The sequence below is a fragment of the Vulpes lagopus genome, chromosome 8 (assembly GCF_018345385.1).
Source record: "Vulpes lagopus strain Blue_001 chromosome 8, ASM1834538v1, whole genome shotgun sequence".
Lineage (NCBI taxonomy): Eukaryota > Metazoa > Chordata > Mammalia > Carnivora > Canidae > Vulpes > Vulpes lagopus.
Window position 1 is genome coordinate 31,105,042 of NC_054831.1, and position 27,375 is coordinate 31,132,416.

The following is a 27,375-nucleotide window of genomic DNA, read 5'->3' on the forward strand; positions in this document are numbered from 1 at the left end:
TCATTTTCATTCAGTTCTAACTTTCTTTCAAATATTACAATATTGTCTTTGGCCCATGGTTTACTTAGAAATGTGTTGTTTAATTTCCAAGTGTTTGGACATTTTCTGTTATTTTTAGTTACTGTTTACTAGTTTTATTTATTATGGTCAGAGGACATACTTTGTAGGATTTCATTCAGTCCTTTTACATTTGTTAGGATTTATACTTTGACCTAGATATGATCTGTCTTCATGAATGTTCCACTGGCAGTTGAAAATAATGTGTATTCTTCTGTCAGGTGGAGTATACATAAGTTTCAATTAGATTCAGTTAGTTGGTGGTGTTTTTAATATTTCTTAATCTGTGCTGAAATTCTGTCTATATTCTCTTTGATACTGCAGTAGGGTGTATTGAAATCTTCAAATATAATTGAATTTTTCCATTTCTCCTTTGAGTTCTCTCAGTTTTTTTTTCCCCTCCTCCCCTCTCTATTTCCAGCTTTTTAAGAGTACTTTTAGGATTATTGGGTGAATTGGCCTTTTTGTCAAAATGTTACCTGTTTTTATTCCTTGTATTTTCTTTTGTAGAATAACAAATTACCATTACTTAGTAGCTTTAGCATTTATTATCTCAGAGTTTCTGTGGGTTAAAAGTCTGGGCACAGCTTAGCTAGGTCTTTCACTTAAGGGTCTCATTTGACCGCAATCAAGGTCGACTGGGCTACATTCTTATTTGGAGGCTCAGTTGAGGAAGGATTCGCTTCCAAGATCATTCATGTTGGTAAGACAGTTCATTTTCTTCTGGCTCAGTGAATGAGGGCCCCAGCTATTTGCTGGCTGTTGGCTGGAGTTCTCCTTCAGTTCTTAGAGACCTTCCAAAATTCTTTGCCATATGGACTTCTCTAGCATATCTACTTACTTCATTGAGCAAGTACAGTCTATGGAATGATCTATAATGTAACAGTTATAGGAGTGACATCCTATTACCTTTGCCATATTTTATTGATTGGAAACAAATCACAGATTTCCTCCCTCAGAGGGAGGGGATTACATATGGATGTCAAAAGAAACTAGAATGATATTAATATCAAAGAAAATAGACGTTATAGCAAAAATAATTAACAAGAATGTCACACACACATTCTAAGTAGCTTCCATAAGCCTTGCCTCCTGAGGTTGAGATCCTTTTATATGTTTGCATGGTGTGTCTAGCTCCATCCTTTTAATTTGCCTGTAATGATAGAGGTGGTGAATTTTTTGTACTGACTATAGTTGGTTTGTGGGAGTTTCCAAAATCCATTCTGACAATTCCTGTTCTTAATTGTGTGTTTAATGTAATTGAACTATATTATTACCTCTAGTGGATTTAATGTAATTATTGATATGTTTAGATATTTGCATAGCATTTTATTATTTTTATGTTTGTACCCTCTATTTTTGTTTTTTTTTTTTTCCAATTTCTTGCTGACTTTCGGTTATTTGAACACTTTTTATTAATTACTCAGTTTCAACTAATCTCTTCTGCTCTGACTCTTTCATATATCTTTTTAGTGGTTGCTAAGGGTTTTTTTTTTTTTTAGGGGTTTAAAAATATACTTTTCATAATAAACATCATTTTACTACTTCAATTGGAATGTAGAAATCTTTTTACCATGTAGGTCCCTTTATCTTCTCCCCTCTTGTTATGCTATAATTGTCTTATATATTACATTTACGTACATTTATTTAAATCCCTACCAACCAATGTTGTAATAATTACTTGCAACTTTAAATGTCTTTCAGAACTCAGGAGGACAGGAATACTTTGTTACATTTACACAAACATTTACCGTTTCTCTTGCTGTTCTTTCATTCCTAATGTTTCAGGTTTTCTTAAATCATTTTTATCTGTAGATATTTGTTTATCAGTTCTATTTAGATCATTCCTGCTAGCTATAAATCCTCTTATTTCTGATGTAGCATTTTGTGTGGACAGTTCCTTTCTTTTAACAGTGAAAACATGTTCACTTCTTTCTGTCCTCCATAGTTTTTAATGGGAAATCCTCACCGACTCAAATTACTCTTCTCCTATAAGTAATGTCTTACTTTTCCCTGGAAGCTTTAAGATTTTCTTTTGCTTGTCTTTAGTTTAAGCAGTGTGAGTTGTCTCTGGCATGGATTTCTTTAGGTTTATTCTTTGGGTAGTTTGCTCAATTTCTTGAACTTGTAGACTTATGCCTAATGCCATTTTGAACCATTATGTCTTCAGATATTTTTTAGCACTGCATCCTTTCTCTTCTTCTCCGGGCGTCTGATGACATGAATGTTAGATCTTTGTTTTCGTTCCATGGGTTTGTGGAGCTCTGTTCAATTTTTTTAGTTTCTTTTCTGTTGCTCAGATTGGATGATTTCTATTCTGATTTCAGGTTTTCTTACTCTTGCCCCTTTCATTGTCATTCTGCTTGTTTGACCCATCAAGTAGGTATCTTTTATTTTGGCAGTTGTTTCATTTCCTATGTTTCCATGTGGTTTTCTTTATATCTTTTTTTCCCTTTGCTAGTACTTCCTATTTAACCTTTTTTCACCACTGTTCATGATACTTTTCAAGCACTCTTAGAGTTTCTTTAAAATTTTTGTCATATGAGCACTGGGTGTTATACGTAATATAACGTATGAATCGCTAAATTCTCCTGAAACCAATATTACACTTTGTTAAGTAACTAGAATTTAAATAAAAACTTGAAACAAAACAAAGCAATAAAATAACATGCACACATATGTGCCTGGAAATAAATCCAAGAGGCATGTGGGGATCTACTCCCACATCTGTGTGATGTTTAATCACATGGCTTTTGCTGTTTTATTTATTCCATCTTGATGTATAATTATTTTTCTGTAAAAAATAAAAATTTTGTCTTATATTTTTATCAAAATTTTGGTTTATTTACAAGTCTATATTAATTTGAAAGTAATTAATTTAGGGAGGATTGTAATTTTTCTGATAGAATTATATAATGAATATAGTATGTACTTTATCAAATCCAAGATAAAATTGTAAGGCATATTATTATTTACATATAACTGAGAGAGAAAAGTGTTGCCAATTTAACTGATATAACACTTATTACTTAACTGTTAAATTTTATACTTGCTGAAATAACTTTTATATTTTTTGAAATAACTTTTATATTTAATTCTATCATTCTTATGAATCCATAAAAAGGAAAATATGAATGAAATAAATTGAAAAGGTATTCATTCTTAAATCTATTTTATATTTATAATCTGACTTCCTTTTTTTAACTTTTCCTTTTTTGACATTTCTTTTTTAAATTAGGGTCATTGATGTTCATGTTCTCTCAAATAATACTATCTTATGTGACACCAAGTATGTTGAGATTTCAGCATTTCTTAAAGGGTAATCCAGTTTTGCCTCTTAGATTTTCTCTCAAGGAGTCAATACCAGCCTGCAAGTTTTATTGCTAGCATTTTCTTGCTCTTATTAAATGGAGGTTTTCCTAGCTGAAAGTTTTCAATGGAAGGTTTTCAACAAACTAGTGAGGGTCATGTTTCCTTTTGAGCAAGCCTGTAAGTGATCTTTTATATTAAAACTTTAAGGGGATACAGTTGTCCAGTTATCACAAGAAAGAAAAACAAAATTTAGACATCACACTCAGCTGAAACATTTATGTTATAACTGATTTCTAGCCAGCACTTGATGAGATTATTACAGAGTATAAAATGCCTTTGACTATAAAATGTACCCCATTTCAGAGATGTTAAAATGTTAAAAAATATTCATATTAGAATTGATGAAAGATGATACATGCTTCTCTTCATGATTTTTCATGTTTTAACTTTTATAATTATAACATAAAAGAGAACCATTTATTCATAAATGGCAGTTTTCTAAATATCATTTCTTAAATCTTTAGTAACCAAATATTTTGAGGAATCAATATTATAATTCTTTGCAGTTTTCTTTTATTCACTTAAAAATTAAATCTAATCCTGTCATACTTATAGATGATTTTCATCTGATTTGAACAATTTTATAATATCACTGTCATCATCTTTATGAAATCCTTCATCTTTGGCAAGATTTGTAATTTCCTTTGTCATTCATCTTGTGTAACATCCAGCAATCAGGGAGAGCTTGGTCAAGAGAACTTTATGTGATGAATGCAAAAAGAACCTGGTGTTAAGTGGGGATGGAATAATATATGGGATCCAATTTTATAGTGGTCATTTATGCATATATTGGGGCTGTGACTCTTTTTGCTTCTCAATTCAATGTTATAACTACTGAAATTTTTGTTTAATCTTCAAGAAAAACATTAACATCAGTGATGTAAGGCAGCTTTACTGATAAATGATGACTATTAGTCATCATTTGTACAGTTTGAAAACATATATACATTTACCTTGTGGTTTATCCTTATAATCATTCATAAAATCTCCATTTTGCTTATGAAGAGAAGCAGTTTTAAAGAGGTTGTAACAGATGCAGGTCTCAAACCTAATATGTGTTTTCCAGTAGTTTTAGAAATCACATTATAAATAAACAAGTCTGAACAGTTAAGATTAAGTTCTGAGTCTTAAAAATTAATCCTTTGGAATTGGGAAACTGCTAGAAGTTATTTGCTCAGTATGTTTTATTAAGTGCTTTGGAAAATCATATTGAATTATAACATCATTTCTGTGGCAAAATGAAATTGAAGTCCCTATTTATGAGTAAGCACTTGGAACACAAATAATTTTAAGGTTGAATTGAAATTTAAGGAAACTGGATTTCAAAATAATTTTACATTCTTGTATATGAATTCAAAATATTTCTTGTTTGGGTCATTGAAATTTTCAAGGGTTAGGGAAACTAACAAGGAAGACTTCAGCCAGATGGTTTACTTTCCTCTAAACCATGTGAGTAAAAAGTAAAGTAACTGAGAGTCTCATCCTTACAATAATTCTTTGGGATGGGAATTATTATTCCAAAGTTACAGATTTTGAAACCAGCTCAGAGTCTTTAGTAGTCTGTATGCAGAGTCAGGATGTAAGCCCAGTGTGTTTCACTTTGGAGATTGTGCTTTTAGCTATTTTAGTATGCTCTTTGTTCCTTTTTAAATCTCATATTAGTATTTAATTTAGGTAAAACTTGTAGCATGATAATTCTGTAGCAGGGGTAGGCACACTTCTGTAAAAGGGCAAGTAGTAAATATTTCAGGCTTTGCAGTCCACATCGTGTCCTACAAAACAAATGGGTGTGGCTGTGTTCTAGAAAAACTGTATTTACAAAAACTGGGAGCAAGTTAGATGTGACCTCAGTATTATAGTTTGCTGATTCTTGTTAAAAAGTATCATAATAGCAAGTTAGTTTTTCAGTACTAAGTATATTTTTTAAATGTCCTCATTTCTTTTTTTTTTTTTTTAATTTATTTATTCAAGGGGGGGGAGGCGCAGAGACACAGGCAGAGGGAGAAGCAGGCTCCATGCAGGAAGCCCAATGCGGGACTCGATCCCGGGATTCCAGGATCATGCCCAGGGCTGAAGGCAGACGCTCAACCGCTGAGCCACCCAGGCATCCCAAATTTTCTCATTTCTTTAAAAAAAAAATTATCTTTCTCAAATTTAAGGTTTGATACAAAGAAAAGAATATATGTGTGAATTATGAAGCAAAATAATATACTCAGGAGGGTAGAGCACTAATAAGTTCAAACTGTATGTTGTGAATGTTTTTCTATAAAGGGCCAGATAATAAATATTTTAATCTTTATTAGCTATAAGTCCTCTGTCATAACTACAGACTGCATTGTAGCACAAACGTAGCCATAGACACTTTGTAAATGAATGAATATTGCTAAGTTCCAATAAAACTTTATTTATGAACACTGAAATTTGAATTTCTTGTGGTCATGAAATATTCTCTTCATTTTTTTTCTCTACCATTTAAAAATTTGAAAAGTTGGGGCACCTAGGTGGCTCAGCCAGTTAAGTGTCTTTGGCTCAGGTCATGATCTTAGGGTCCTTGGATCAGGCCCCACATCGGGCTCCCTGCTCAGCGGGGAGCTTGCTTCTCCCTCTCTCTTTGCCTGCCGCTCCCCCTGCTTGTGCTTGCTATGTCTCTCTCTGTCAAATGAATAAATAAAGTATTTTTTTTAAATGTGAAAAACCATTCTTAGCTTATGGGCCATACAAAAATAGGTGGTAAGCTGGATTTAGCCTGTGAACCATATTTTGCAAACCCCTGTCCTAACCTTTTTTTCTGCCTTCTCCCAGAGGTGATCCTTACCCCAAATTTTGGATTTATCATTACTGTGAATTTTTTAAAATACTTTTTTCCCCCTTATATATATGTACCTACACAATGTAGTATTCTGTTTTAATTTTAAAAGTTATACTCTATATAGACTGGGAGTTGTTTTTTTTTCATTCCACATTTTTCTAAAATTAATTCATGTAGTTGAGTATAGTTGTATAATATTCTATTGTATGCATATACCACAATTATTAATTCTTCTGACATTAGGTATTTATTTGGTTTGGTTTGAGTTCTGCTTTGAACAGTCTTGTACATGTTTCTGGGTGCACGTGCAAGAATTTTTCTTGGTTATCAATTTTCTTCTGTTGAGTAACTTGTGAATTATTTCCCTTGAGAAATGTTACTTTTTATTAACTCATCTTATACCATTATATATTTACTTATACTAATGGAAAAATGCCTTAAATTGTGCATTTAAATGTTAAAACATTTCATTCATTCTTTCATTCATTTACTTAATATTACACAAACGTTTATTGACTATGGTATTTTAGGTTTTGTGCCAGCAAGAGAATGTAAGATGAGCAATAAAGTAAATAGTTAAACCAACAAATAATAACAGCAGCTGTTTACTGAAAACTTACTATGCCAGGCATTATGTTAGGTATTTTATATATGTTATTTCTGTGTTAGTCTTCTAGGGATGCTGTAACAAAATACCACAAACCAGTAGTTTAAACAATAAAAAATTTATTATCTCACAGTTCTAGAGAGTGAAAGTCCCAGATCAGCATGGGTGGTTTCCTTCTGAGGGCTGTGAGGTAGAATCATCCATGCCTCTTGCCTATCTCCTGGTGGTTGGCTTGCAATCACCAGCAATCCTTAACATTAGAATCATCACTCTGATGTCTGCCTTCATTTCACATGGTGTTCTCCCTGTATGTGAGTCTGCTCCAAATTTCCCTTTTTTATAAGGATATCAGTTGTACTCTATTAGAATCCACTCTAATAATATCGTTTTAACTTGATAAAGATTCTGTTTCCAAGTAAGTTCAAATTCTTGGGTATTAAGGATTAGGACTTCAACATATGGGTGTTGAAAGAATACAGTTTAACCCATCAACAATCTCTTATAGACTTTATAGTAGTCCCATGTAACTCTGTCGAACCTTAATGATACTGGTGCTCCCTCTCATAGAGTAATACTGCATTACAAAAACCATAGCTACTAAAAAGTGACTTAAGCACAGTTCCAGAACAAGATGGCATAAACCCTCTTTTCTGTGCTCCTCCCTTTTGAATATGATTAAATACTTTGGAAACTAGTTAACATACAACTATAGTAGGATTCTATAAGCTGGAAGGAAGATGAACTAACAAGAGACCTTAGGACTTAAGGAATAACAATGTGGAGTTTCTTTTTATCTCTCATATACGTGGGCTGGGTGTTGACCATGCCTACAGCGTAGATACACCATAGACAAAAAGCAAAAACAAAAACCAAACACCTGCTCTCACTTGTCAAATTACTAGGAAAGCGGAATCTCAGGATCTGCTAGAGCAGAAGCCTCAGGCTCCCCACCTCATTCCACAACTAAAACATGGGCAGGTAACTTGGAGGGCAGTTTGACCCATCAGTGATAACAAAGCCTTGAACAATCTCAGTTCCATTTAACAACTAGGGCAGGTGATGCCATCTATCCATAGCAGTAGTAGCAGTCACAAGGCCCTTGTATCCCTCCACCAAGCAAAATAAGAAGACCCAGGCCAAGTGTCATATGCCTCCCTCTCTCTGGAGATGTTCTAGTAACAGCAAGTGGCTCAGGGAGGCACATTCATCCTCATAAGATAGACCCGGAGGGGCTGAGCAAGAGAACCATCAGAACAGTGAAGCAGATTAGAATAGAGTATTACAAGGGTTCAGAAAAGCAAACTGTTATCAGAACTGAAGCCCACAAAAGTAGGCCAGAACCTAACTGCTAATCCTAAATGGAGCTACTGCCTGCTAAAATTGAAAGTAGGGGTGCCTGGAGGGCTCAGTGGTTGAGTATCTGCTTCTGGCTCAGGGCGTGATCCTGGGGTCTTGGGATCAAGTCTCATATGAGTCTCCCCATAGGGAGCTTGCTTTTCCCCTTTGTCTCTTTCTCTGTGTCTCGAATGAATGAATGAATGAATGAATGAATGAATAAAATCTTTAAAAAATAAAATTGAAGGTATTAAGAGTTTTCTTTTTTTTTAATAGTAATTGTGAATTTATTTGTTTTTTTTTAAAATTTTATTTATTTATGATAGTCACACACAGAGAGAGAGAGAGAGAGAGGCAGAGACATAGGCAGAGGGAGAAGCAGGCTCCATGCACCGGGAGCCCGACATGGGATTCGATCCCGGGTCTCCAGGATCGCGCCCTGGGCCAAAGGCAGGCCACCACTGCGCCACCTAGGGATCCCAAGAGTTTTCTAATATAATAACTAAAATATTCAGTATATAATAAAATATCGCTTGTCATACCAAGAACCAGGAAAACCACAACCTGATTGAGTAAGGCCGCTGAGCTGCCACTGTTATCAAGGTGAATTACATACTGGAATTGTCTGAAGATTTTAGAGTTGTTTCAAACAAATACTTCAGCGAGCAATTAAAACTCTTTTGAATGAATAAAAGAAAAATATCAAGAAATAGAAGTTATAAAAATTAACCAAATGGAAATTATATAATTGGAAAATATAATAACTAAAAAACTTTTTAAAGATTTTTATTATTCATGAGAGACACAGACAGGGACATAGGCAGAGGGAAAAGCAGGCTCCCTACAAGGAGTCTGATGCAGGACTCAATCCCAGGACCCCAGGATCACGACCTGAGCCAAAGGCAGATGCTCAACCACTGAGCCATCCAGGTGCCCCTATAATAACCAAAATTTAAAATTCACTAGATAGGTAGAGTGGAGACGACAGAAGAAAGAATTATTGAATTTGAAGAAAATCAGCTGAATTTACTCCGTCTGAGCAACAGAGAGAAAAAAAGACTGAAAAAAGATTTTTCAGTCTTAATCTGTGGAACAATAAGAAGAAATTTAACATTTCTATCATTGGAGCCCAGAGGACCAAGAAAGAGTGTGGGACTGAGAAAACTATTTGAAGAAATTATTGCTGAAAATGTTCTACATTTGGCAAGGGACCTAAACCTACAAATGTAAGAAGCGGAGCAACCCCCTACTCAGATAAAAAAATATCTTCAACAAACAATATTATTAAATTTCTGAAAGTAAAAATCAAATTTTAAATATTGAGAAATGACATATTACCTAAAAAGCAGCACCAATTTGAATGATATCAGATCCCTCATATGAAACCATGAAGTACGGAAGGAAATTATAGCGTTTTTCAAGTCATTCTGAATCCTTTATTTGATAAAATTGTCCTACAAGAATAAAGAGGAAATAAAGACATTCTCAAACAAAGTGAACTTAAAAAAATCTGTTCCTAACAGAGCAAATAAAATTGCTAGAGGCAGAGACATTATATGATAACAAAAGGATCAGTATGATAAGAAGTTATTGCAATCCTAAATGGGTATAAACCAAATAATGAAGTTTCAAAATATATAAAGCAGAAGCTAACAGCTGAAAGCATAAATAAAAACCACAAGTATAGTTGGGGACTTCAACACCCCACTTCTCAGTGATTGATAGAACTGCTAGACAGAAATTAGCTATGATTTAGAATGGCTAAGTATCATCACAAGCTATCAAGTTTTAATTTACACTTGTAGAGCATTCTACCAAACAAAAGCACAGTATACTTTTTTTTTCCCAGTGGAAATGAATCTACATGCAATGAGGCATTCACTAAGATAGACTATATGTTGGATCATAAACCTTAAGGAATTCAAAAAATTAGAATTGTACAGTGTAATCTTTGAACATCATAGAACCAAACTAGAAATCTATAATAGTAAGATGACAAAATGTATAATTGAAATTTAAAACATTAAAACTAATATGAGGTCAAATAGGAAATCTAAAAGGAAACTTAAAAATTCATAGAACCCAATGAAAATAGACACACCTACATCAAGATACTGGAAAGAAACAAAACAAAATAGAAAAATAGACTGAGGGGATCCCTGGGTGGCGCAGCGGTTTGGCGCCTGCCTTTGGCCCAGGGCGCGATCCTGAAGACCCGGGATCGAGTCCCACGTCGGGCTCCCGGTGCATGGAGCCTGCTTCTCCCTCTGCCTGTGTCTCTGCCTCTCTCTCTCTCTCTCTCTCTCTCTCTCTCTCTGTGCATGTGACTATCATAAATAAATAAAAAAAAATTTAAAAAAAAATAGACTGAAAGCAAACAGAATGAAGGAAATCAATAAAAGTAGAAATCAATGAAATTGAAAATGGGGACTATTGAGAAATAATCTAATCCAAACATGACCAAGTGGGATATAGTCTGGAAATGCAAATCCTGTTTCAATATTAGAAAATCATTGTAATCTATATCAGTAGGTTAAAAGAAGAAAGTCATATAATCATATCAATTGAGAAATCTTTTGACAAAGTGCGTGACAAAAACTGTCAGTAAACTAGAAATAGAGGGGAACATCCTCAACTTCATAATAGGCATAAAAACCTTTAAATCTAACTTCATATAGATAGAAGACTAAATGGTCTTCCTCTACAATTGGGAAAAACAAAAGGACATTTGCTCTCCCCAGTTGAATAACATACAACATTTTTTGCTGGAAGTTTTAGTTACTGCAGTAAGGCAAGAAAGAGAAATAAAAGGCATACAGAGTTGAAAAGAAGGAAGGAAGAAAATGATTTCTATTTCCAGTTGATATGATTATTTGCTTAGAAAATCCCAAGGACTCTACAAAAACTCTCCTAGAACTAAGATGAGTTCTTTATAGTTAACAGGATACAAGATTCAATACATAAAAATCAACTGAATTTCTATATATTGACAATGAACAAGTGTATAAAAATATACCATTTACAATTGCTTCCCAAAAATGAAAAAATTTAATAAAACATGCATGATGGGGACTCCTGAGTGCCTCAGTTGATTAAGAATCTGTCTTCAGGTCTGGTCATGATCCCAGGGTCCTGTGATCAAGCACCACGTCATTGGGCTCTTTGCTCAGTGGGGAGTCTGCTTCTCCCTCTCCCTCTGCCTGCCATTCCCCCTGCTTGTGCACTCTTTCTCTCTGTCAAATAAATAAATAAGTAAAATCTTTAAAGAACACATGAAGCATTTATGCAATTAAAATGACAAAATGTTGATGAAATCAAAGAAGACCTAAATACTTGAAGAACATACCATGTTCATGAATTGGAAGACTCGATGTAGTATAAATAGCAAGTTATCTTAAACTGATCTATGTTTAATGCAATTCTGAATAAAGTCTTAGGAACATTTTTTATAGATATAAACAAACTTATCCTAAAATACATATGAAAGAGAAGTGTCTTAAAATAGCCAAAACAGTTTTAAAGAATTAGGTGGGAAGAATGACTCTTCATTATATTAAGACTTACTTACAGCTAGAGTAATCAAAACAGTATAGTACTAGTAGAGGGATAGACAGATACATTAATAGAACAGTATGGAAAAACTACAAATAGATCTGTACATATATATCCCACTGATTCTTGAAAAAGAAGCAATTCATGGAACAGGGATTGCCTTTTCAGTGCTGGAGAAATTAGATTTCAAGCCACAGGCAAAAAATAGAACCTTGACCTAAACCTCACACCTTACAAAATAATTAAAAGATCGTGCACTCTAGGGGAAAACATAAAACTAAAACTATTAGAAGGGAAAATTTCAGACTTCAGACTAGGCAAAGAGTTCTTAGACTTGGCATCAAAAGCAGTTTGTAAAAGGAAAACATTATAATTCTGACTTCATCAGAATTTAAACTTTTGTTCTACAAAAGACCCTGTTAAGAGGAAGAAAATATTTGTAAAACCCCTTATTCCGCAAAGGACTTGTATCTAGAACATATAAAGAATCATCAAAACTCAATATTAAAAACACTGAGAATCTAGTTAGAAAATGAGCAAAAGCCATGCTAAACATTTCGTTGAAAAGATATGATGAAATGGCAGATAAACTCATGGAAAGATGTTTCAACATCATTAGCTATGTGGGAAGAATTCCAGATTAAAACCACAGTGTATCACTACACACCTATCAGAGTGACTAAAATTAATAAGTGATAAAAACCAAATGCTGGTTATATGATATGGAGAAGCTGGGTCATCCAATCCTGATAAGAATGTAAAGTGATACAGCTATTCTACAAAATAGTTTGAAAATCCCCTTTAAAACTAAAAATAGACTTACTATACTAAAAACAGGTAATTCTACTTTTGGACATATGTCCAAGAATAAAATATATTTTCATTCAGAAATTTGTACATGAATGTTCTTAACAACTTTAATTCTTAATAGCCAAAAAGTTGGAACTCTCCAAATGTCCTTCAGTGACTGAATAAATGAACAAATTATGTTATATCCATACCATGGAATACTAATTAGGAGTAAAATGGAACAAACCATTAATTTATGCATCCAATACCTTGAATGGACTGCAAGGAATAATACCAAGTAAAAACAGTCCATCTCAAATGGTACTGTATGATTTCAATATGTAAATTTTGTGAATATATTGATGGAGAACATATTAGTAGTTGATAGGTGTGTGTTAGGTATGGGAATAGTGAATATGGCTGTGAAGTATATAGTAACGGTACAATTGAGTATCTTGATTATGGTAGTGGTCACATAAAGTTATATGTGTCACAACATTGCATGAATACACAGTATGTGCATGTATAAGTGCTGGAATCAGTTTCCTGGCTTTGATAGTGTACTGTAATTATGCAAGATGATAAAAATTGGGAGAGGCTGGATGAAGGGGCCATGAAAACTCCCTACATATTTTACCTATCTGTGAATCTATAATATTTCAAACTAAAATGTTAAAAAAAAATTGCTTCAAAGTAGCTCAGATTTTTTTACTTAAAGTTCTCAAATATCATGAAAATGAGCACTACAATCTGTAGTGATCTTCCACCCACCCACTCTTCTGCAATTGCAGATATTTCCATTCATCTTCTCAGAATTCACTCATATCTTTGCCCAACCCTGCCTATTTCTTGTTTTACTTCACCTTCCCACTCTCTAACTCCTATCTCAAAAGCTCAGGTAACTGATAAGCTAATGCCAAGATCCTTTTGAAGAAGGGAAGAAACTGAGTGGGCAGTAGTCTTTTGTCAGGCTCAAAGAAAAGACAGAGCACATTTATATAATAATACTTTTTGCTCTGGCATATGCATGAAGTAGGTTGTATTATTATGCCCAAGCTTACAGCAATTTTAAGGTATTTTGCTGTAGGTCAGCAGTGGTTAGATGACATTGACAAATGTGTGAACTGACAGAATTTGAGTCTATCATAGTTCATGTTTTTAACCATCATAATATACTGAATGCCCACCATTATATACCGATGAGCACTGCTGCAGATGATATGTATTAAAAATGGTATGGCATGTCAATGTCATTGACGAGGAGGTATGATCCTCTATTGGTGAAATGTTTGTTGCATTTTGGAAGATGAGTAGAATTAAGAAAATGAGTGAATCATTGGATAGTTTATAAACCACAAGTAGTTATCATGGCTAAAATGATAACCACTGGCAGAGATGAGAATAGGTATGGCTAGGTCACAAATGGCCTTCTCTGCCATGCAACAGAATAGAATGTGGATTATATTATGAAGCTAATGGGAACATTGAAAGATTTATGTGGTCTTTGATGTGAAAGAGGCTGTTAAAAATTTTACTCTGTATTACAGAGAATAGACTGGAGTATAGAATAGACTGAGAGATATAATGACAAATTAGGAAACTCTTGGAAGTCCAGAAGTCAAGAGAATGTGAGCTAAGGTAGAAATTAAAGGGATAGTTAGAGAGTTAGCAGGAGGTGGATTGGTAATTTGACAGTCATTTGTATTTGGCAGAATAGAGAAAGAGGCAAAGATAACTCCCAGCTTGCTGACTTGGGTGGCTGATTGTGATCAGTAACTGACCTAGGAATAAGATCATGTAGTAAAAAGAATGATGAAGTCAGGTTTATAAATTGAAGTAGTTTTGCTACATAAAAAATGGAGTTGTCCAGATGTCAGTTGAATACACGTAGATGTTCAAAAAAGAAAGGGCTACAAGGTTGATTGAGATTTGGGAATTGGCAGCATATGTTAAAGCCTGGAATGAGAAGAGAAGGAGGACCAAAGAATGAATCTTTACAAAATATTGACATTAGTGATGAGCCAAGGAAAAGAAAAGCATGTGAAAAATAGTGAAGCTTGATTGGAAGAACCCAGGAGAGAGTGCTGTTATAAATATGAAAGAGAAGAGAGGTATTTTTAATGTGTGAATTATAGAACATATTTGGTGGAATATTATGAATACTATATGGTCAATTAAGAATAATGTTTTTAAGAAAAAAACGTTTTTAAGGATATTAAATGTGAGAAGAAACTCAGAATATTAAAATTAATTAATATGCTGGTTAAAGTAAAACCAGAATAACTATAGTAAAATTCCAGTTTTGTAAAGATAAAATCTGTATGTATTTATATATATAGGTGGAAGAGAATAACCTTCGACTTTAGGGGTGTCGGTGGTTCAGTTGTAAATCATTTAAAAGTTTTCTACAGTGAACATATGTTTTTATGAAAGAAAAAATATTTACATGGATTCAGTCAAGATAATTTCCAGTGGAAATACTAATTGCAAGGTTTATTCAAAAGGGTCCATTTGAATTGTGAACTAAGAAGTCAGTGGTAACCTTAAAATTTTTCAGTCTTAGTGGAATCAGAAACCAGATTGTGGTTAGAAAGTAAATAGGAAAAAAAAAAAAAAACAAATAGGAAGAGGTCATGAATATAAAAAGTATGCTTTCAACACACTGATAAAAAGACATTAAGGTGCCTGGGTGGCTCAGGTCAGGGTCCCAGGCCTGGGGTGGAGTCCTTCATTGGGCTCCCTGCTCAGCAGGGAATCTGCTTTTCCCTCTGCCCTTCCCACCTGCTTGTGATCTCTTTCTCATGTTCTCTCTTCCTCTCTCAAATAAATTTTTAAAAAAATCTTAAAAAGCATTAGCTAGAGAAATTAGACACAGGATTTTTTAAAGAAAAGAATCTTACAGCATAGTTGTGTGCTGAAGGAAGAGAAGATGGATAGTTTGACAACATGATACTTTTTCAAAGCATATTAATAATTTCTAAAGACAGGTAGCCCCGGTGCGCAGCGGTTTAGTGCCGCCTGCAGCCCAGGATGTGATCCTGGAGACCCGGGATCGTGTCCCACATCAGGCTTCCTGCATGGAGCTTGCTTCTCCCTCTGCCTGTGTTTCTCTTTCTCTCTCTGTGTGTCTCTCACGAATTAAAAAAAAAAAAATCTTAAAAAAATAATTTCTAATGACATAATTCCATGTTTATAATCAACTATGGTTAAAAATGATACACTTGTTATTGAATATTATCACTTGCAGTATAGTAACAGGACATGCTTGAATGTAGAGTATGAGCTCAAATATTTAATACTGTGTCTGTGTATTGAGTATGTAAACAAATGTGTAGAAATGATTGGCAGAACAAAGCTTTTGATTTGGAATTTAGCTAACCTCAAAGCAGTTTTAGATGACTAATAAAAACATAGCTGGTCTCTGTTTTGAATAATTATGTATGGGGTTTAATTGCTTCCTTCTGTTCTCAATGAATGTATTGGTTATATCGATATAGGAAAATTCTAGGGTCTATCTAAGTTTATCAGCTAGAAATGATCAGTATTTGCCAAACAAAATTGAGTGGCACCTGGATATTCCTAGGTAAGATGCTAATGTAGCCTTAGTCATTCTTTAAACTTAGTACATTAAATGATGAACAGGGAATCCTGCAAAACCTGGCAGCTATGTATGGAGGCAGGTCCAGCTCTTCAAGAGGAGGGAAGCCAAGAAACAAAGAGGAAGAGGTATGCTTCCCGCATGTTCGCTACCTCCGTCACATAGCCATTTTTGAGTTTATTGCCTTCCTTTCTTGCATGGTTTAAATTCTTAACAATTATTTAAGGATTTTGTAGGTCTAGAGGGACCTGTTAATATAATTTGACTGACATGCTGTGTCATAATTTTGCCCCATAACTGATATTCAGTATTCTGAGTTCAATTTCTTTTCTTTTGATAAAATTAAAAATTTATAATGTATTTCTTTTCAGAAATAAGTTGTTCTAAATTAAACACTTGAAAGCTAATATCACACTTTCCATTAACCAGATTTTGAAACTTTTATTTCTTGTATTCAGATTAACACTTTTCTTTAATTTAAAAATTAAGCAGTAAAAATGCTGATAATTTTTTTCTTTAAATTAAAATATGTGTTTTTTTCTCTCCTTGTAGGTTTATCTGGCAAGACTGAGGCAAATAAGACTGCAGAATTTCAATGAACGCCAACAGATTAGAGCCAAACTTCGTGGTGAAAAGGCAGGTTGAAAAGTAATTTTTTAAAAATATTTATTTATTGATTGATGAGAGACAGAGAGAGGCAGAGACATAGGCAGAGGGAGAAGCAGGCTCCCCATGGGGAGCCCAATGTGGGACTCGATTCCAGATCCTTGGATCACGTCCTGAGCTGAAGGCAGACACTCAACTGCTAAGCCACCCAGGCATCCCGGAAAATAATTTTTAAAAAAGTAATTGAATGACATTATAATAGATTAAGATTAAAATTGCTGTGCTACTGGGGCACCTGAGTGGCTTCAAAAGCATCTGCCTTTAGCTCAGGTCATGATCTGGTGGTCCTGGGATAGAGCCCCACATCAGACTCCCCGCTCAGTAAGGAGTTTGTTTCTCCCTCTCCTTCTGCCCCTCCCCTCACTTGTACACTCAAACACTCTCTCTCCCTCAAATAAACAAAACCTTTTTTTTAAAAAAAAATAAAATAATACTATGCCACTAACAGAATCTGATGGAGTCAAAGTCAAAAATCAGAAAACTATACTTAGAAATAAAATAAATTTTATACATGGGATTTAAAATTGATAAGAGCATTTTTCCAGAGGAATTCTGAGAGGAAACTGTAAGTAATACACATGGCCATTTTGTATCATTTTATTTTTGTTTTTCTTCCCATTCATTGTCCATAAGAATTGGTAGTTGTGGATAGTTCACTTCTCACTGTGAGAGAAAATTAGCAGTGTTGAACAATTTACCATTTTATATTTTTAAGTGTAAGTTTATTCATATTATCTTCCACAGAGCTCTGCACTGATTCACAGCTCTGTCCTAAGTGGTTTGTCTCCTTACTTTTAGAAAGAAGCTGATTATTCTGAGGGACAAGAAGGAAGTGAGGAGGCTGACGTGCGGCGTAAAAAAGTTGAAACATTTAAGGTATAGACTAGAAAGATACAGGTTTTCTTTGAGAAAATGACAACCTAGGGTAGAAAATTGTGTCTTGCATAATTATTCTCTTGCCTAATTTTTCATTCTCCTTTCTTCCTCACTGGTTTCTGAAAAATAGTGTCTTCCTCTCTTCGTATCTTGTATTTATGGAGAGCAATTTGTTGAAATCATGACAGAAGTTTATAAAACTATTACACAAGTAACCTAAAAAGAAAAAAATGGTAACCTTAAAAATGAAAAATATAATTGTCCATTTCTGTGAAGACAAATTAAGTCTGTATATAATAACCATAGTTTTAAAATTTTTACATTTGTATTTCCATTAAAATGTGCCTGTATTTGTTTTTATTCAACAAATACTTATTGAGCAGCTGCTGTGTGTTGAGCCTTGATTTTGGTGCTATGAATATAGAGTGAGCTTCTATTTTTACTCTAGAAATTCTCCCCCCATGCCCCCAAGTCCTCTTTTTGGGCTACTAAGTAAATCTCTTTATAGACCTAAAAAAAAAAATGTATACCCTTCTTTCTGGTAACTAATTTTGTTAATTGTTTTTATTTTCAGGCCCAAGCAAGTGCACGAGCTTCTGTACTAAAAGAACAATTAGAACGAAAGCGAAAGGAAGCATATGAGAGAGAAAAGAAAGTATGGGAAGAGCATGTAAGATTTAGCTCTTATTCTTGATCCTGGTCATGTTAATAATATCCCTGTCTCCTACCGGCTAGTATGTCACCATTATAATTATGTAATTCTTTTCTTTCCCATTTTTTATTCTCATTCTTTCTCCTTCTCCCATCCCCTGCCCCTGCTCTCCCTCTCTATCACCCTGTCTTTCATATTTAAGAATGATCAATATGGAAGTTATTCTCAAGTTTGATTGGGAGTGAGAACCTAATTATTTATTTTAGTTTTTCTATTGCCAAGTACCTAATCAAAGTCCCAGCATCACTCAATGCCTGTGCTTTCCTTCTGCCACTGATTTATAAAGCTACCTTTATATGTTAATATAAATACCTACACATATTAAATTATTTTACAAACTAGAGAATGAGTCTATAATATACATGCATCAAGCTCTCTTATACTCCATTATTCCGTCTGTTCAACCATTGCCTCATTGTATTAGTACTTATGGATTTTAAAATATATATAAATTCTGATAGAGTTCTTTACTCATTTCCTTTTTACTCTTCTTTTTACAGTGTTTTCCTTAGTTAAAATCCTTTTTCTTTACCAGATACATTCCTGGGTAATTTTTGTCTTTTTTTTTTTTTTTTTTTTTCCTTTTCCTTTTTAAATTCTGTTGAGGTGTGCCTGGGTGGCTCAGTCAGCTAAGCATTTCAGTCTGGATTTCAGCTCAGATCGTGGTCTCAGGGTTTGGAGATGAAGCCCTGTATTGGGCTCCTCACTTAGTACAGAGTCTGCTTCTCTCTCTCTTTCCCTTTGTTCTTTCTCTCTTTCTCAAATAAATTAAGTAAATCTTTAAAAAAAAATTCTGTTGGAATTTTTTTGGTATTACCTTAAACCAAATTAATAAACAAATTAATTTATCCAGGAGCATATTAAGTATTTACATTTACTTATTGGGTCTTTTATATCTCTTACACAGTTTTGACATTTTAAGCTCATACTTGTTATATTTCTTGTAAAGGTTATTTCTTGATGCTACCTAATTCTGTTTGTTTCTTTTTTTTTAATATTTTTTTTTAATTTTTTTTTAATTTTTAATTTTTTAATATTTTATTTAAATTCAGTTTGCTAACATATGACACCCAGTGCTCATCCTATCACATGCCCTCCTTAATGCCCGTCACCCAGTCACCCCAACCACTTCCCCTTCTGCAGCCCTTTGTTTCCCAGAGTTAAGAGTTTCTCATGGTTTTTTTTCCTCTCTAATTTTTCCCCACTCAGTTTCCCTCCTTTCCCTTATGACCGCTTTCACTATTTCTTATACTATACATATGAGTAAAACCATATGATAATTGTTCTTCTCCAATTGATTTATTTCACTCAGCATAATACCCTCCAGTTCCATCCACATCAAAATAAATGGTAGATATTCATCCTTTCTATGGCTGAGTAATATTCCATTGTGTATATATACCACATCTCCTTTATCCATTCATCTGTTGAAGGACATCATGGCTCCTTCCACAGTTTGGCTATTGTGGACATTGCTGCTATGAACATTGGGGTGCAGGTGTCTTGTCATTTCACTACGTCTGTATCTTTGGGGTAAATACCTAGTAGTGCAATTGCTGGGTCATAGGGTAGCTCTATTTTTAACTTCTTGAGGAACCTCCACACTTTTCCAGAGTGGCTGCACTAGTTTGCATTCCTACCAACAGTCCAGGAGGGTTCACCATTCTCACATACTCTCCAACATTTGTTATTTCTTGTCTTGTTAATTTTAACCATTCTCACCAGTGTGAGGTGGTTTCTCATTGTGGTTTTGATTTGTATTTCCGTGATGACAAGTAATGTGAAGCATTTTATCATGTGTAGGTCTTCTTCGGAGTAATGTCTTTCCATGTCTTCTGACTATTTTGTGACTGGATTGTTTGTTTCTTTGGTGTTTAGTTTGATAAGTTCTTTGTAGATCTTGGATACTAGCCCTTTATCTGATAAGTCATTTGCAAATATCTTTTCCCATTTTGTAGGTTGTCTTTTTGGTTCTACTGTTTCCTTTGCTGTGCAAAAGCTTTTTACCTTGATGAAGTCCGAGTAGTTCATTTTTGCTTTTGTTTCCCTTGCCTTCATAGATGTGTCTTGCAAGAAGTTGCTGTGGCCAACTGAGGGTTGTTGCCTGTGTTCTCCTCTAGGAATTTGATGAATTCTTATCTCACATTTAGATCTTGCAACCATTTTAAGTTTATTTTTGTGTATGGTGTTAAGAGAATGGTCAGTTCATTCTTCTGCGTGTGGCTGTCAAGTTTTCCCATCACCATTTATTGAGGAGACTGTCTCTTTTCCCAGTGGATAATTTTTCCTGCTTTGTCAAAGATTAGTTGTCCATAGAGTTGAAGGTCCATTTCTGAGTTTTCTATTCTGTTACATTGATCCATGTGTCTGTTTTTGTTGCCAGTACCATACTGTCTTGATGATCACAGCTTTGTAATACAGCTTTAAGTCAAGCATTGTGATGCCCCAGCTTTGGTTCTCTTTTTCAACATTCCCCTAGCTATTTCTTTTATTTCTTGATGTTGTCTGATTGCTGAGGCTCGGATTCTTAATACTACATTGAATAATAGTGCTGAGAGGACATCCCTGCCAAGTTCCTGACCTTAGGGGAAAGGCTCTTAGTTTTCCCCCTTTGAGAATGATATTCACTGTGGGTTTTTCATAGATGGCTTTTATATTTGGATATATCCCCTCTATCCCTATACTTTGAAGAGTTTTAATCAGGAGTGGATGCTGTATTTTGTCAAATCTTTTTCTGCATCTATTGAGAGGATCAGTATGGTTCTTGTCCTTTTTTAATTGATGTGATCTGTCACATTGGTTATTTTATGAATGTTGAACCACCCTCGTATCCCAGGGATAAATCACACTTGGTCTGGTGAATAATCCTCTTAATGTATTGTTGGATCCTATTGGCTGGTATCTTGGTGAGAATTTTTGCATCTGTGTTCATCAGGGATATTGGTCTGTAATTCTCTTTTTTGGTGAAGTTTTTGTCTGGTTTTGGGATCAAAGTAATGTGGCCTAATAGAATGAGTTTGGAAGCATTTTTCCATTTCTATCCTTTGAAACAGCTTTAGTAAAATAGATATTATTTCTTCTTTAAATATTGGGTAGAATTCCCCTGGGAAGCCATCTAGCCCTGGACTTCTGTGTTTGGGAGGTTTTTGATGACTGCTTCAATGTCCTTCCTGGTTAATTGGCCTGTTCAGGTTTTTTATTTCTTCATGTTTCAGTTTTGGTAATTTGCAGGTTTCCAGGAAATTCCATTTCTTCCAGATTGCCTGATTGTTGGCATATAGTTTCTCCTAGTATGTTTTTAAAATCTTTCGTATTTCGTTGGTATTGGTTGTGATCTCTCTTATTTCATTCGTGATTTTATTAATTTGAGTCTTTTTTCTTTTTAATAAGTCTGGCTCTAGGGGTTTATCTTATTAATTCTTTCAAAGAACATCTCCTCGTTTCGTTGATTTGTTCTACAGTTTTTCTGGTCTCTATTTCTTTAGAAATAGAAATAGAAAATAGATTAGAATTGTGCTCTAATCTTTATTATTTCTCTTCTGCTTGGTTTAGGCTTTATTTACTGTTCTTTCTCCAGTTCCTTTAGGTTTAAGATTGGCTTATGTATCTGAGATTTTCCCAATTTTGGCGGGGGGAGGGCTGTACTAAGACGTATTTCCCTCTTAACACCACCTTTGCCATATCCCAAAGATTTTGAACAGTTGTGCTTTCATTTTCCTTAGTTTCCTTGAATCTTTTTAATTCTTCTCTAATTTTCTGGTTGACCCATTCATCTTTAATAGGTTGTTCTTGAAAACCTCCAAGTGTTTGAATTCCTTCCAAATTTCTTCTTGAGACTGAGTTCTAGTGTCAAAGCATCGTGTTCTGAAAATATGCAGGGGACAATCCCAGTCTTTTGGCATCAGTTGAGAACTGATTTGTGACCCAGTGTGGTCTGTTCTGGAGAAAATTCCATGTACACTTGAGAAGAATGTATCCTTTGTTGCATTATATACTAAGAATGTATACTTAGTTGATATATACAATGTATATATCTGTGAAATTGATTTGGTGCAGTGTATCTTTCAAGGCTCTTGTTTCTTTGGTGATGTTCTGCTTAGAATATCTGTCTTTTGCTGAGACTGCCATGTTGAAGTCTCTTATTATTAATGTATTATTATCTATATATCTCTACTTTGCTTATTTATTGATATAATTGGCTACTCCCACATTAGGGGCATAAATATTCATAATTGCTAGGTCTTCTTGCTTGATAGACCCTTTACGTTTGATATAGTATCTTTCTTTATCTCTTATTACAATCTTTGGTTTAAAAAACTAATTTATCCAATATGAGGATTGTTACCCCAGCTTTCTTTTGAGGATCATTTGCATGGTTCTCTACCCCCTCATTTTTAGTCTGGTGTCCTTAGGTCTAAAATGAGTCTCTTGTAGACAGCATATAGATGGGTCTTGCTTTTCCATCCAGTGTGATACCCTGTGTCTTTTGACTGGATCATTTAGTCCATTCATGTTCAGAGTAACTATTAAAAGATATGAATTTAGTGTGATAGTATTACCTATATAGTGCCTGTTCTGCAGATTATTTCTTTGGGTTCCCCTTTCACTTACAGGGTCCCCATTAATATTTCTTGCAGAGCCAATTTGGTGGTCACATATTCTTTCAGTTTCTGTCTATCCTGGAAGATCTTTATCTCTCCTTCTATTCTAAATGACAGCCTTGGTGGATAAGGTATTTTTGGGTGCATATTTTTCTTGATTACTATCCTGAATATAACATGCCAGCCCTTTCTGGCCTGCCGGGTCTCTGTGGATAGGTATGCTGTTGATCTGATATTTCTCCCCATATAAGTTAGAATCTCTTGTCTTGAGTTGCTTTTATGATTTTCTCTTTATCTCTGAAATTTGCAAGCTTCACTGTTATATGTTGGGGTGTTGATTGGTCTTTTTTTATTTTGGGAGGGTCTTCTCTATCTCTTGGATATGAATGCCTGTTTCCTTCCCCAGATTAGGGAAGTTCTCCATTATGATTTGTTCAAACTTACTTTCTGGTCTCTTTCTCATCTTAGGTCAAATTCATAGGTGTTCAGGATAGTTTGAAAGTTATCTAGCTAAATTTGGGGGACCAGATGAAACAAGGACCTCTACACTTCTGCCATCTTGCCTCCTATCTCTATTTCTGTTTTAAAAGGGTTTTTTTTAAATGAATATTGCTGATATTTCAGGAAATCATTGATTTTTGCTTATAATCAAGATGTATATCATAACAGTAATTCCTGTAGTTTATTGTATGCTACACACATTATAACTACTGCACATATTTTGCTTTGTTTCATCTTTATAACTTTACAAAGCAGATAGAAAGGGTAAAACAATTAGATGAAGTTACAATTCTAGTAAGTGTCAAACAGGGATTTGAACCTGGGGCTGCTTTGTGTCTTTATTTTTATGCACTCACCTTAATTTCTTTAAGCTTTCTTTAAGCTATACCTTTTATTGTTATTTTAATTTTTTTTACACTGGCCAGAACTTCTAGAACAACATTTAACAATAATTGGGGTAGTATTTTGTTCCTGGTTGGTTTTGGTTTTTTGTTTTGTTTCGTTTTATTTAAATTCAGTTATTTGATGTATAAATATATTACTGATTTCAGAGGTAGAGTTCAGTGATTCATTGGTCTTATATAATACCCAGTGCTCATTATATCACATGCTCTCCTTAATGTCCATCACCCAGTTACCCATCCTGTGTATTTCATTTCTATCATTGTGTCATTCTTTGGGCCTGTCATAGGGGCCTGTAAGGCTTCTGGTGGACACACTCCCCATCTCTGACTACCTCAGAATGTTCCTATCCTTAGTCTTGCCATATAATCTCATCCATTTAAATAGACATAGCATGAGATCAATTTGGAGTCATGCTCCCCATTCCAAGTGACACTAGACATAAACAGTGTTTCAGAGGGGTCTGTAAGATATGTTTATTTAACATGAAAATTTTAAGAATATCAAGGAGAATCAGGATTCCACTTATGCTGAGGGACCCTAATTTCAAGGCTACTACTCTGAGATCTTCCTAGAGTTAAGCTAACTTCCCCTAAGCAATAGAAGCAGAAGTTTCACAGGTGGTGGTGGTGGTAATGGTAGAGGAGCAGGGATCACCTCTGGAAGCTTGTACACCCATCCAGTACCCTTTCAGGAACATCCATATTATTAAAATGCAGTCCAAGAACCTCCACCCCTCCTTAAAAGTCTTTGCTTTCTAAGCCATTTAAACCAGTACAAAGGCTTTTTTTCCTCTATATGTATTTTCTCTGTTAATGGTGGATCTGTTTTATATAGTTCTAAAGTGCACAAAGGATAGCTTTTATGACTGTATTATAGAGAATACTCGTTTCTAGTATAGTACAACTTTGTATTTCATCAAGTTCTTTCAGAAATTTTTTTTACACTTAAAAACTTTATATTTAATTATTTCTCAAATATTTAAATTCAACTTGCCAACATATAGAATAACACTCAGTGCTCATCTCATGAGCCCTCCTTAATGTCTATCACCCAGTTACCCCATCCTCCCCACCCACTTCCCCCCCGTTTCAGAAATATTTTTGTGGTGACAGCATCAAACTGTGATAGTGGGCCTGACTTTTCAGGCACAACAGGCAAGTAACCCAGTTTCATTTGGGGGAATTAATTGTGTTCTTTTGGTAAGACTGTGAAACAAGAACCTGCCTATCCTTCTAGCTGAAGAATAGGCAGGTCCTCTAAAGTAGATCAGTTGAATTGTCTCCCAGGGCTTGAAGCTTGAGATTCAAAAATAACAAGACTACCATAGGATTTGAAGTTTATTTAATCCAGTAAGAGAACATGATCAAACAGTGAATTAATTTATGTTACCTAGATTCGTCCATGCAGCTACTCTAGTTCCTGTCCTTTTTGGAGGGCTTCCCTTTCCTTACAGTTCTTTTCTCTCTTCTTTTCCCTTCCTTCCCTCCTCTATTCCTCCAGAATTGGTTTGTATTACTTTCAACTGAAGAACCCTGATTTACCTTGTAAAATGCTTAGCATGGTATCTGGTTAATAGTAATACAAATACAGTCATTCTTATGTAGTGAGAAAAAAAAATGAGTCTAAGAATCAGAATACTTGACTTTTAGTCTCAGCTCTGCCAGTTAATTTGCTTGTTTGGAAAACTGACTGAATGTCTGTCGTCCTACATTTGCTCATCTCCTAAATGGAAGGCTTGGTCTCTAATACTGTTCTGTATAAGTTGCTTAGAAAAATAGTCTTTGGGGGGGGCAGGGAAAAAAAAAGAAAAATAGTCTACATGATTTAAGTACTTAAATCTAGTTTAATCTATAGAGAATGGTTTAAAGTTATTTTATCAAGTAATTTTTTCAAAAGAAGGTCTAATTTAACATGATATAGGTATAGTAGTATGGGGACTTCATATGTCTATATTTACTTACTGACCATTACCATAACTCAAGAGTGGTTAACATATTATTCAGAGTTAGAGGTTAGCATTATGAACTTCCTGAAATGTTAATTTAGTTTGGTTGTTATGTATATTGATGCATTTTCATTCAGTAAGACCACACATCTTTCATTGGATTGTCAAATGTATCTTTGATCTAACAAATGGTAAAAATCACTGCCTTAATTATTCTGATTCTTTGGCATGTAAGACCCATTTTATAAAATTTTCTCTTTGACATATTTCAGTGTAAAAATTATAATACAACATAGAACTTTAATATGAAGAATAATTTTCATGTGTGGTGATAGAGTTTACTCCAATTAATACAGTATTGCCTTTCTTGATTGGTTGATATATATACTCATATTGTAATGAAACATAAGGAAGATAGATTGAGTTTTTTAGGAGTAGCAATGTATTTAACAATTAAAAAATAAAAAACAGGGAAATTATGTCTTGATTTGCTGAGAAACTATTTTTGAGTATGAGGTCTTCCTTTTTCATTGTGTTTATCTCTTTAATGTCTATTTCATTTTTGTTTCTATCTTTGTCTTATATTTTGGATCTGCCATAAAGTTCTAGAAATCTTCCTTCAGAGTGGAGAAATACTTCCCCCTTCTGGCCACCTTGCAGTGTTCTTAATGTTAGACATCCTTATAAATATATTATGAACTAGCAATACTAGTTCATAAAAATGATTCAGAAAAAATACTTTTATATTTTTGGTTCTTCAAAGACAAGGTTTTGAAAGGTGAGATGTGAATTTGATAAAATTTAACCATGTTGTATCTTTAAGCTATATAAAATCATGTGTGAAATTGCTCTATATTCAAAATATGAAATCAGGCCATTTAATATTTTCCTGACATACATAAAATCTTTAAATCATTCAGGATATAGAAATGAAATACTGTTTATCTGTGCCTCAAGAATAGGTAAACAGTTTCATGTGTTTATAAACCTGGCCTCACTATTTTGTGAAATTTTGTCATTTGTCATTTGGTGGCACTGCTGTTTAATTTTTCAGAAAAATTAAACATACATTTGACAGATAAAATAGCAATTTTACAGTGATAATTAAAAACCTTTTATGGTGATATAAGCAATATAGGAAAGGCTTGGATTTATGAACTTAGAAGAACTCCTGAAGCAGTTTATTTTTTAAACTTAACTAATGAAACTTAGGTCAGTGCTTTATTTCTGCTGCAATTTTTTTTAAACTTTGTATTTTAAAAGAAGTGCTCAAAATGATGTAACTAGGTGGTCAATTTTAACAAAATTTTTTATGTATCCTTTTTTTGAGGCTTTAATGTTTTTATCTTCTGTGAAACGGTGTTTTTTTCATTTCTGTGTTTTTTGTCATATTGGATGAACTTTCTGAATTAAGAACTTAGTCTAGTGTTTTCTCTAAGTTGTTATTTTCTATCTCAAGATCTAGTTAACATTGACTAGCCTTAACATTCAGGTTATGAATAGTATATCCATGATGTTTATGTAGAAGGTCCAGCTCCTATTGAGTAATC

The 27,375-nt window shown here is 34.2% G+C and overlaps 1 protein-coding gene across 1 annotated transcript in view; it reads left to right on the top strand.

Moving 5' to 3' along the window:
- The window catches only part of NEK1 (NIMA related kinase 1), a 234,607-nt gene that overhangs the window by 111,552 nt on the left and 95,680 nt on the right, over positions 1–27,375 (top strand). The window contains exons 23-26 of the mRNA XM_041767197.1: positions 16,164–16,247; positions 16,672–16,755; positions 17,584–17,661; positions 18,236–18,331. Of these exons, the coding sequence (XP_041623131.1) occupies positions 16,164–16,247; positions 16,672–16,755; positions 17,584–17,661; positions 18,236–18,331 (342 nt within the window). The remainder of the gene's footprint in view (positions 1–16,163; positions 16,248–16,671; positions 16,756–17,583; positions 17,662–18,235; positions 18,332–27,375) is intronic.